Consider the following 12,862-nt stretch of genomic DNA (forward strand, 5'->3'; position numbering starts at 1 on the left):
TATTTCCTGAAAAGGTAGACATTGTTATTTATCATTAAATTCCTCAAATGTAGACTGTACATTTTTTAAAAAATTTCATTTTGTTTATGCAGAAAGTACTCTTTTCCAGGCATTCAGGATTTTTCCATTATATATAGTTAAAAAAAATAATGGCAAGCCGTTTTGTGAGCATTATTGAACAATGGGTAACGCAGTGCTATTGAGTTTATTAGATACCATATGTTATAGTAGATTAGTTGAGTGGATAATAGAGGGAGATTTGGTGTAGAATTTCTCTGTATTCTTTGCTTTTCCCCCAGCTTCTTCAGAAGCAGAGAGGATAAATTACTGCCTTGGTCTTTTAGTTATATTCCAAAGCAAGAAAATTTGTTTTCAAAGAGGAGCTTTTTTATACTGCATAAAGATGGTTTCTAGAAATCCCACTTCCTGTTCTCAGATAAATTAAGAGGTTGATATAGAGATTTTTGGAGGACTGGAGTGGTAGAATCCTTACATATAAACAGTGTTATGATGGCTTAGTTAAAAACCTCTGACATTTCAGTGGAAGAAAATTAGCAGATACATCTGAAAAGGTAAATATTTTTACATAGTTGGTCATTTAGGTTAATGGATACTTAGTTCTCATTGTAATTTTATAAACTCAGTGGCTTTCATAGCATTTGAGTGTAAGTTAATGATAAATTTTGTTTGATCATAAAATCTTAGATTTTATTTTTTTATATTTAATTTAAAAATTTATATTTTTTAAAAATTGAGATGTCATTGACGTATAACATTTGTTTTAGGTGTAAAACATAATAATATTATAATTGTATAAATTGGGAAATGATCTCCACAATAAGTCTAGTTAACATGCATTATTGCACATAACTTGCAAATTTTTTTCTGTTGTGATGAGAACTTTTAAGATTTACTCTCTGGTATGTTAACTAGATTTATTGTGGTGATCATTTCACAATATATACAAATACTGAATCACTGTTTTGTATACCTGAAATGAATATAATGTTAAATGTCAGTGATATCTCAATTAAAAAAATAGTTTACCAAAAAAAAATCTCTTGGGGCACCTGGGTAGCACAGTTGGTTGAGCATCCAGATCTTTATGTTCAGGTGATGAGATTGAGCCCCGTGTTGGGCTCCACACTCAGCATGGAGCTTGCTTGAGACCCCCTCTCCCTCTGTCCTCTCCTCTGTGCACTCTCTCTTTCTCTAAAAGAAATAAATAAATCTCTAAAAAACATCTACACTCTTAGGAACTTTCAAATATACAATACAGTGTTATTAGCTATGGTCATGCTGTAAGTTACCTCCCCAGGACTTACTTATTTTATAACTTTAAGCTTGTATCTTTTGACCCCCTTTACCCATTTCACCTCCCTCTCCTCCCCTGCCTCTGGCAACTACCAGTCTGATCTCTCTTTGAGTTTTTTGTTTTTAAATGAAGCCCTAGATTTTATCAAATAATTAGAAGGTGAATTGACCTTGAGTAGCTAAGTAGTGGTTTTCAGTTACTTTGCTGCCTAACTAAGGAGTTTAGTAAATGTATCTTGTTATATAATTATATTTTCGTAGGCATGGCAGAAAGCACGAAGTGATGGGTGGGAGCGAGCCTTTTGTGAAAAGAATTTTCTTTCACAAGCTACCATGGAAATAATCATTGGCATGAGAACTCAGTTGCTTGGTCAACTTAGAGCATCAGGTAAAATTTTCCCCAGAGAACTTATTTAGACCACTGAGAGTACCTTACCTATACCTCATAGTATTTTTAGTGTTAACTAATGCCATCTTATATGATTTTTATGACATTTTCACATTATATATCTTGTATATATGAACTGCTTTGTAGACTCCTATGTGATCTCAGCTTTTGTTTGTTGGTTAAAAAAAAATGATAGTTTCTCAGCTGTAGCTGAGAAACATAGGAATACCTTTTGATACTGTCGGCAGTGAGCAAGTTATAATATCTTTGTTGGCAAAAAGCAATTTAGGTCTTGTAGTTCTGTTTTATCACTCCTAATAAACAGTTGCTTGGCTCTATAATAGATTTAAATATGTAAGTTGGTTGATACAAATGCTGGTCTTCATATTTGTGGAACATAAAACAGCTAGTAATCTCTTTAAGGCACTTAATTTTTTTTTTTTTTAAGAGAATGCCAGTATTGTTATGTCATTTTAGAATTCTTTCTTTAAATTTCCTTTTGAGTAGGATAGTACATTGAGAAAATAGTCGAGGAAGATCCGGAGCCTGGATACATGGATGAGCTCAAGTGCCAAAGTACCATGAGGAGTGAAGGAAAAGCATTTAGAGTTGTCTCAAATACTGGGAAATATGAAGGGCTTTGGAAATTCAAGCAAGAAAATATTTATTGGTTCACTCTAGAATTCATGTCTGTCATAACCAAAATGTTATTAATACCAGTCAGAAGAATGGTTTCGATTTTCAGCTATGATTTTAGTACATTTCTTTCTTTTAACTTTTGTACATTTCTGATAGTAGCTTATGAAGAACTTTATAGCAAGAATGTGTATTTTTTAAAAGTCCCTAAGTCCCCAATAAATCTTCTGTTTCCTTTAGCCTGAACAAGCCTAAACTTTCTTAGAACATTGATTCTGTATTTTAAACTTTACAGAGGAGATTTTATTAATTATTGTGGAATTTGAATATCATTACACTTCTATGGGTTATTACAATTTTTGTAAAAAACGCACATGTTTAAAAGTATATTTTGCACAATAGAAAAAGTTGGTGTGGTTTTTTTCCTCCTTCTAGGTTTTGTTAGAGCACGAGGTGGTGGTGACATTCGAGATGTTAACACAAATTCCGAGAACTGGGCTGTTGTTAAAGCTGCATTGGTGGCAGGCATGTATCCTAATTTAGTCCATGTGGACAGAGAGAATGTAGTATTGACAGGGCCAAAGGAGAAAAAAGTTCGGTTTCATCCCACTTCAGTTCTCAGTCAGCCTCAATATAAAAAGGTAAAACATTTTTAATGCTCTTAGGCCTTGAGGTGAAACTAATCTAATTTACATAGTTGAAGATCAGCAAAAAGATGCTCCAAATACCAACCTGCTTTAAGAAAGTAATTGGTTATATATGTATAATTCAACACTGGAACAAAATTTTGGTGAAATCTTAGAGTTGGAAGAGGTAATGTGTTAGGTAATGAGGACTTGCGTTCCAGCTGCATGAGCAGTGACTTGCTTGAATGTTTGCCGGCTGCTAATATCCATCATTTGTTGCCCTGAGGGCCTTTTTAGTTTAAAAGTATGGCCAGTAAACTAGGTGGTAGATACAGTTAACAACGTTTTGATTTATTTTTCTGATAGATTCCTCCAGCCAATGGTCAGGCTGCTGCGATTCAGGCACTGCCCACAGATTGGCTTATTTATGATGAGATGACCAGAGCCCACAGAATAGCTAATATTAGATGTTGCTCGGCAGTGACCCCCGTCACTGTGTTGGTCTTCTGTGGCCCCGCGAGGTTGGCAAGTAATGCTCTTCAGGAACCTTCATCGTTTCGAGGTAAATCTATCATAAGGAAATAAAAATCTATTTGAAGTGATTTTTTTTTAATAGACCAAATAAAATTTGAAATTCCAAAAATTTATGTAGTAATTTTGATATATTAAGACTAATTAGAAAATACTGAAGTATACCTCAGTTTTTAAAATTGATTCCCAAGGTAACTTGTTACTGAGTTGTGCATTTTTGATTGATCTTGCTGATAAGAAGTTTACTTTTCTCTCGCGCTTGACATTAAATAATAGTTTAGCATAAAGGTAATTGTTTAAGGGAAATAATAATAGTGACGCAGGACCCCATTTCCCTTATGCAAACACTTTTTAGTATTATTTTACATTCTGCTATTTTCATTGTGCAGAATATAAATTTTCAAAAATACTTTATATTAATGGCTGCAAAATATTCTATCACTTAAAAGTGGCATAATGCATTTAAAATGTTCCTTTACACTTGTTTATTTTCAATTTTTTGCTATTCAGTGATTCAGCAAGTATTTATTGGTCAACTCCTATATGTCAAGGATGCTAGGCATTGAAGATGTAACAGAAAACAGGATAGACTAGGTGTTTCGGTCCTTAGGAGTTTACATGGTAGTGGGGGTAGACAGAAAAGAAGTAAATAATCTGCATGCTACTGTGAAGGAAATAAAGAGGACTGCCTTAGGATGACCTACTTTAGAAAGAGACCTTGGAACAAATATCTCTGAGGAGGTGTGATTTGAGTATAAGACCTAAAGGATGAGAGGCCACCAGTCATGTGAAGATAAACCAATAAGCTCTAGGCAGGAGAAGATGGCGCAAAGGGCCACGATTCTCCACTAGGGAATGTTCTAGGAACTGACAGAAAGGTTATGGGATTGGGAGCGTGATGATCAAGGGGAGAGAAGGGTGGGGTAAGATAAGGTTGAAAGAAAGGCATGAACTTGTAAGCCATGGTAAATGCAAGGGAAGACACTGAAGGATTTTAAGTGAGGGAGTAATGTGGTGTTATTTACGTTCAAAAAGATCACTGTGGCTGTGAGGATGGGTTGTTGAAGGAGGAAGAATGCAAGGGAGGATGCAGCTAGGAGTGTGCAGTGTGTGGTCTTAATGATAGATAATGATGGCTCAGAACTACAGTGGTGGCAGCTGATAGGAAGAGAGGTAGATTCAAAATTACTTTGGAGGTTACTAGTAACTGCTAGATTGAATGGGTGGTGAGTGAAAGGGAGGAGTTAGTAACTTTCAGGATTTTGGCTGTGGTAGCTTGCTGAATAATTTTTTAAAATTCTTTTCTCTTTTTGATGTTCAGCTTGGGTGATTTCTACCACCCTGTCTTCCAGATTCCTGATTCATTCTACTCATCTAATCTGGTGTTGATTCCTTTTAGTTTATATTTCATTTCAGTTATTATGTTTCTCAGCTTTCCCCTCATATGTACCATTTATTAAGTTATCTTTATGCTGTTTTAGAAAGCTTACATGATTGTATATTACATTTGGCATCTTTTTTTTTTTTTTTTAAGTATTTGTTTATTTAAATAATCACTACACCCAACGTGGGGCCGGAACTCAGGAGCCCGAGATCAAGACCTGAGATGAGATCAAGAGTCAGGCACTTAACTGACTGAGCCTCCCAGGCGCTAAATCTCCATTTCTTCTTTTAAATTGAAACCTTTGAATTTACATGAGCATTTCTTGATTTATAGTGTTTTCATTCCCTTCTTTATGTTCTTAGTTTTCTTCTTCATCCAGTTATTATATTTAAAGATTCTGTTTTGATTTTTAAGTTCTTGTCTTCTTTTTTTTTTAAGATTTTATTTATTTGAGAGAGAGAATGAACACAGGTGGGGGGGGGTGAGGAGGGGTAGAGGGAGGAGAAGCAGACTTCCCGCTGAGCAGGGAGCCCAATGTGGGATTCGATCCTGGGACCCTGAGATCATGACCTGAGCTGAAGGCAGGAGCTTAACTGACTGAGCCACCCAGGTGTCCCATTTTTGTCTTTTTTTTTTTTATTTTGTTGCATTTTCATTAGAGATTGTAGTCTTTAAAATGCCTTTCCCCCCCTTTTTAGAGACTTAATTTGTGAGACTGTTGGATTTGAAGAGCTCCCGACACAAACTGTTAGTATATCAGGGCAGATTTGTGTAAATACAGTGTGTGTGTGTTTACTTACTTCTTTTGCTATAAGATGGTAAAAGTGAAATATTTTCCCTCAATGTGTGTTTGGACAGCAGATGGTATTCCTAATGACAGTAGTGACAGTGAAATGGAAGATAGAACGACTGCTAATTTAGCAGCTTTGAAACTTGATGAGTGGCTCAATTTCAAACTAGAGCCTGAGGTAAGTTGCTTTTTGGTAATGTGGTAAGTTTCTTTCATTCAGTGAGTATGAATTGACATACAGTATGTTGAAAATTATACCTTTACCATTGAGCCCTTAGTATTAGAGAATATAGTTTGTATTTCAGTTTTCACAGGGCTCTTATGCATTCTCTGACATATTGGGGTTTATTTAATTAGTGGATTTCAAAAGCCTCGGTGTGGCTCGTATTTAAGCACAGTGATGTTTGAGTATTTCTGTGTATATAAGAAAATGCCAAGTATTGGGTGGTACATAAGAACTCCCTTTATTTCGTATAACTGTTTCTGAAAAAAAGATATGAGTTTCTTCTGTTTTCTCTTTTTGTATATCTCTGAATTGGGAAAGATGAATTCTTTTTTCAAATTAAAAATGTTCTTGACAAAGCTTTCCCTTCATTCCATCTCCATCTTTATTTATTTTTTTCCAAGGTATTCAAATCTATATTGTTATTGTCCCCCTTTATCTTTCTATATAGTTTTCTCCTTTTGGAACAGGAATAAAAGGGGCAGTACATTATTTTCTAACCTTATGCCATCAAATCAGTTAATACAGATGCTCAACACATTTACAAAATTGATGTTGATATGTAATTAATGAAAAATAAGATATTAAAAAGATAACTATATGAATACCCAGATATATGCTGTATTCCCATTTATATGGATCTGATCCATAAAACATCAGCACATTCATTTGGATACTAATTTAGTCCATGGATCAGGGCTATATTTTCAAAGTATTTTAAGGATGCCAGGACACTACAAGAGCTGGAGAAAAGAGCTGAGGAACAGTATATGCTTGCTAAACAAGAACTATGTTTATTTAGCTGGTGAATCCCTAGAGTACTACATTTTTACCTCATAGCAATCAGACTTGCAAACATGCAGAAATAGGAATTAAGGGTTTTTTGTTTTAAAGATTTATTTATTTGAGAGAGTGTGCATCAGCGAGGGGAGGGGCAGAGGGAGAAGGAGAGAGAGAATCTCAGGCAGACTCCCCACTGGGGGCAGAGCCCAATGGGGGGCTTGATCTCATGACCCTGAGATCACAGTCTGAGCCAAAATCAAGAGCCAGATGCTTAACTGAGTCACCCAGGTGCCCCAGGAATTAAGGGTTTTAAGTGTAGTTATAAAGTTCATAAAAAAATCTGAGTAGCCTGAGGTACATTTACTCAAAGCTTTGAGATTCATTAAGTTGTAGCAAACAAAATAATTCCTCAGACAAATGCACATTTTCCAGTATGCATATTATTGGGGGAAGGAAGGGAGAAGATGTGCAGTAAGTGGTGAAATCCACCGGGCTATATGTTGTTGCACCAAACAGTTTGGAGACAAGGGAAATGTTCTAATGTAATTTCAGATTATGTTTCACTTGGCTAAAATAGAGTTTAAGATTGCTTTGCCATATTAAAAATTTGCTACATTAATTTTTCACAGGTTTAGACTTGAACTCCAGTAGTAAATATGGCATGATTATTTTGCTTTCAATCTGTCAAATAGCTAAAAATCGATAATTTTAAAAACTACAACAAAGAAAAAGTTGAGGCGATGTGACTCATATCATTGAACCACTCCTAATGGTCAACTGTTAGTATGAACAAATTCAGAGAGTTAATGAATCCTTGCATTCATTCAGTCTTCTGTGCCTTAGCTAGGATGCGTAATTACAAAAGAAAGATACTGGTAAAAGCTCTCTCTCTCTGTGTTTAAGAGACCCTACTATATCCTTTTTTTTTTTTTTTGAGGGGGAAGGTGGTCAGCAAAGCTGTCAATAGTCTACAAATGGCTAGGTTTACTTTTTTACTCTCTGTTCACTCATCGCTTCAGCCTCCGGGAGCCCCCCCCCTTTCATTTGCACCAGCCCTTCCTTCTCTGAAACTGTCCTTGCCAAGGTCAGCATGTCCCCCACGTTGTCCAAGGCTAGCCCACTGTCCTTGAATTCACCCTTTCTCTCATGTTTGGCACTGTTGTCCGTACCCTTCCTTGTGTAATTCTGCCCTTCCCCATTTTTCCCCTCACCCCTGTCCTAACAAGTTACTCTGACATTCATCTTTCCTGATTCTTCTTCTTTCTTGAAAAGTCATTCCTTCTTAGGTTCTTTCACTGACTCTGCTGTATGTGTTTGTGCCTTAAATGTTAGATACTCTCCAGTACTCAGGGCTTTACTCTGCTCTTTTCATGTCTCTGCACAATCCCTAGGGACCTTACCTCCGCGCGTAGATTTCGTAACCATTAATGCATGGATGACTCCCCAGTCTGTCTGTATTTCTGGCTTTGGCCTCTCTCTGCACCTGTGAGTCTCGCTGCCCTCTGGATCATCACGTGGATGTTCTATAGGCACTAAAATAAAATACGAAGGGAACTAAATGTATTTTTCTTTATTTGCTCTGCTGCTACTGTTCCAGTTTTAATCACACTCTACCCACACGTTATTCGCCATCTCTTCCATTGGACTGTTTCATGTGATTTTGTGTGTCTAGTCCTCAGATACGGTAAAGCAGCAATTCTATCTCATTCTTGCAACAAAAAGAATGAAATGCATTACTTCCTGACAAGTGGCCAAGTGTCCTTTGCAGACAGCTGCAGACCTTCACTAGTGAGTGGGTGTCTTGCAAGTGGGGCCTCCATCTTGCTGGGACCGGCGTGCGCTGAGGGGGGTGTTCTGTTGCAGGCGGCCAGTCTGCTGCTGCAGCTCAGGCACAAGTGGCACAGCTTGTTTTTACGCCGGATGAGAGCTCCGTCCAAACCCTGGTCTCAAGTTGATGAAGCCACCATAAGAGCCATCATAGCTGTTCTCAGCACTGAAGAACAGTCCGCGGGCTTACAGCAGCCATCCGGAATCGGCCAGAGGCCGAGGCCTATGTCTTCAGAAGAACTTCCTCTGGCATCGTCTTGGAGGTCAAATAATAGTAGGAAAACTTCAGCAGATACTGACTTTTTGGATGAGTCTGCTACTGCCGAAAGGTAAATTGATCCCATTTCATCAAAACGGGAGACATTTTTTCCCAGGAAGATGAATTATTTATCATAGAATCATGTGCTTTTGTAATATTTAAAAATTACTTGTAATCTAAAATACACAAAAAGGGTACAAGAAAATGGGAAGAGTTTTTTACTTTTTTTTTTTTTTTTTAAGATTTGTTTATTTGAGGTGGGGAGGGGCAGAGGGAGAGGGAGAGAGAGTCTTAAGCAGACTCCCTGCTGAGTGCAGAGCCCATCACCGGGCTTGATCTCACGACCCTGAGATCACAACCTGAGCCAAAACCAGGAGTTGGGCACTTAACCGACTGTGCCACCCAGGAGCCCCACATTTTTTACTTTTAAGACATAGTTCTTACAAGTATTAAGATAATATGAAGGATTTTAAGCTACTGATATCTATGAGTCATTTAATAAGGAAATTTTTTTATCAGGAAGAACTCAAAATGTTTAATTTCAAGAATTCTCAAATTTAGGATCTGTTAAAAAGCTACCAATATTTTAAAATCACATATTTTCATTGATATATGTCAAGTAATATCTTTCCCAGATATGCAACAGCAAGAAGTATGGGCTGTGGCCATTTAAAGAACAACCTCCTCACGAGTCTTGGCTCGGTGTCAGTATTGCTGACTAGTATTCCTACAGGAGGTCAATTATTCATTCATTTATTCAGTGACACATTAAACGTGTGTTGTTCTTGGTGTAAGAGATACAGCAGTGTACCAAACAGACACCATCTCTTCCTTCATAGGGTTCATCTTTTATCCAAGGGAGGCAGATAATAAGTAAACAAATTTACTCTAAGGGGAAAATCTGTTACACTTTAGCCGAATTCTTCTTTTCTTTCCAGCATTTAGCAATTAGAAATAAGAGAGCTTTTATATTGAATTATTTATCCAAAAATGTGTTTTGATTATATAATAGTGGTTGTAATGAATCATTGGCCATGATTCAAAAATATTTGTTGTGAAAGAATATTTGTTAGAACCAAATTTAAGTTTCTTTATATCAGTTAAAATATTTTTTTCCCGTTAAAATTGATAACAAAAACAATATTCTTGTCCATAATGCTAATTTTGGCAATATTGGTAGAAAGTCTGTGTGGTAAGAATATTTCATTGTTAAAAAAACTGAAAATAGAAACGGTGAAAACATAAAAGATATGTGATGTTTACTGCTTTTTAAGGATCAGATGGGACTGTTAGTGTCTTCTTTTGGGCAGATTTGCGTGTTTGAATGAAGCATATGGCTTTCTCAGGTCAGACTTCAGTTATAGGGGACTAATCCATACTGGTTTCCAAGTTCTTTGGATATTACATTTGAGGAATAATTCAGTGATTTCCCAAGAAAATCTTCTCATAATGTGTGTTCCTGAATGGTTCTCTCTGATGTAGGTTCTGCTGGGCAATAGAAGAGTAAAATGCACATTTTCTTCTTAGCTACTACCCACTTTTTGAAAGGAGGTTCTAAAAGCTTACTTGAATAATGGTTTAGAACGTGGGAATAGATTTCCATAGAAACTGTTATGTGGTGATGTTATTCCTAGGCCATCTATCAAAACCTGTTAGGTTCATAGAGACTCTGTGTGTTGTGTGTATGTGTATGTGTCTGTGTATCAATGCAAATGTATATGTGTGTGTGCATATATTCACACACACATTTTTGGAAAAAAGCTTCCTTTCCTCTTAAAGTAATACATGCCTATTTAATAAAAGTTAGAAATTTAATACAGTTAAGAAAATCGAAATTATAAAATGTAATATTAGTTATAATTCAGATATAGATTGTTTTATAAATTTAGTTTTTCACCTGTGATACCGGGATCCAGCATTTTCATTTTCTTACAAGTTGTAGCCTGGTACTCTTCATTTTCTGGTGTACCTGTTGAACAGTGAGATCAGGAATTTCATCTACCTTCAGACTTTTGGTAGTATTAATAGATAAGGCCTGGAGTTGATGGACTTGGTGGGGAAGAGAATGAGGACTCTTAGGAAGGTTAATTTTTTTTTTTTTAAAGATTTATTTATTTATTTGACAGAGATGGAGACAGCCAGCGAGAGAGGGAACACATGCAGGGGGAGTGGGAGAGGAAGAAGCAGGCTCCCAGCGGAGGAGCCTGATGTGGGGCTCGATCCCAGAACGCCGGGCTCACGCCCTGAGCCAAAGGCAGACGCTTAACCACTGTGCCACCCAGGCGCCCCAAGGAAGGTTAATTTTTGAAGGGAGAAATTAACAGTCTTTGTGAGATTACTTCTTAGAGAGAAAGTATTTATAGTTACAGTTTTCACTCTACAGTGATAAGATGTATAGATTACATAATTTCTTTTATTTATTTTTTATTTTTTAAAGATTTTATTTATTTATTTGACAGAGAGAGAGACAGCCAGTGAGAGAGGGAACACAGGCAGGGGGAGCAGGAGAGGAAGAAGCAGGCTCCCAGTGGATGAGCCTGATGTGGGGCTCGATCCCAGGACTCTGGGATCACGCCCTGAGCCAAAGGCAGACGCTTAATGACTGAGCCACCCAGGCGCCCCTAATAAAAACACCTTATTGAAACTATTTTAAAATAGTTTAAGAAACTATTAAAATAATAGAAATTGCTTGCCCATGTTCCATCTTAAATCAAACCAGTGTGTTTTTTGTTTGTCATTTTCTAAATAATAATTTGATGGCAGAGGACAAGTGCATCTTTTCTATGAAAGAAATGAGATAAAATGAATTCCGTGTCAGAACTTTTTAAATGAAAATTTAGGTTGAGGGGCTTACAGAAGGCTTCGTTTCCAACTGAATAAAATTTTCCAGGGAAGCCAAATATGAGAGACAGAAGCTAGAATGGAGCTCAGATTAAAAGATCAGTTTGAAAACCAAAAGGTAGACAGGAAAATACATTTTTATTTTAATAAGATTTTACCCGCATTAAGTTCTGTTGCCTAATTTTCAGGTCACCAAGTTGCCAGGGTAAGAATGATGTGATTTTAGGGGGGTTGAATTTACATAATGCATTGAACATCAATTCACGAGAGGAAAAACCCCTGAAAGGTTTTTTACGCTTCTTAGCAGGTTGTTGATGTTTCAGATATGCATTCATTAGATAGTCTTTTGTTAATATCTTTAAATTAGCTATTTTATTTCATTTGTGAAAGAAATAATCCTGGATCTGAGGTAGTTATTCTTTTTTTTTTTTTAAAGATTTTATTTATTTATTCGACAGAGATAGAGACAGCCAGCGAGAGAGGGAACACGCAGGGGGAGTGGGAGACGAAGAAGCAGGCTCATAGCAGAGGAGCCTGATGTGGGGCTCGATCCCACAACACCGGGATCACGCCCTGAGCGGAAGGCAGACGCTTAACCGCTGTGCCACCCAGGCGCCCCTGAGGTAGTTATTCTTGAAGGAAGAGTAATTATGATTGCAGGAGTCTATGGAAGTTTTTGAATTATTAAACACATCTGTTTTTGTTTTAAACTTATTATAAATATTGTTTGTTTTTTTTTTTTTTGAAGATTTTATTTATTTANTTTTTTAAAGATTTTATTTATTTATTCGACAGAGATAGAGACAGCCAGCGAGAGAGGGAACACAAGCAGGGGGAGTGGGAGACGAAGAAGCAGGCTCATAGCAGAGGAGCCTGATGTGGGGCTCGATCCCACAACGCCGGGATCACGCCCTGAGCCGAAGGCAGATGCTTAACCGCTGTGCCACCCAGGCGCCCCTAAACTTGTTTATTATAAATATTGTTAAACACAGCAAACTGAATGATATGCCATAATGAACTCCATGGCCCACATTCAGCACTTACCAAGATTTTTACCTGCTTGCTGTATCTAACCAAATTTTCTTTATTTGCTCTTGACTTTCTTTTTTGGTTTACATATTTCAAAATAAATCCCACACATCATGTCATTTTACCCTTCCATATTTAAATATGCATCTCTTAAAAATAGAGGAATTTTGGGGTGACTGGGTGGCTCAGCCAGTTAAGCATCTGACTCTTTTTTTTTAATGATTTTTTTTA

At 36.9% G+C, this 12,862-nt stretch overlaps 1 protein-coding gene across 9 annotated transcripts in view; it reads left to right on the forward strand.

The window, feature by feature from the left end:
- Positions 1 to 12,862, forward strand: part of YTHDC2 (YTH domain containing 2) — a 77,035-nt gene that overhangs the window by 47,991 nt on the left and 16,182 nt on the right. For 8 of the 9 annotated variants that reach the window (XR_004623954.1, XR_002143689.2, XM_019804684.2 and 5 more), the window contains 5 exons: positions 1,576 to 1,702; positions 2,774 to 2,979; positions 3,331 to 3,526; positions 5,738 to 5,847; positions 8,539 to 8,831. Coding sequence is in view for 7 of the 9 variants with exons in the window: in XM_019804684.2 (XP_019660243.2) it covers positions 1,576 to 1,702; positions 2,774 to 2,979; positions 3,331 to 3,526; positions 5,738 to 5,847; positions 8,539 to 8,831 (932 nt within the window). In the remaining 2 variants the exon portion in view is untranslated. The remainder of the gene's footprint in view (positions 1 to 1,575; positions 1,703 to 2,773; positions 2,980 to 3,330; positions 3,527 to 5,737; positions 5,848 to 8,538; positions 8,832 to 12,862) is intronic. The other variant, XM_019804683.2, reaches the window with a different exon arrangement.

This window comes from Ailuropoda melanoleuca, chromosome 3 (assembly GCF_002007445.2).
Source record: "Ailuropoda melanoleuca isolate Jingjing chromosome 3, ASM200744v2, whole genome shotgun sequence".
NCBI lineage: Eukaryota > Metazoa > Chordata > Mammalia > Carnivora > Ursidae > Ailuropoda > Ailuropoda melanoleuca.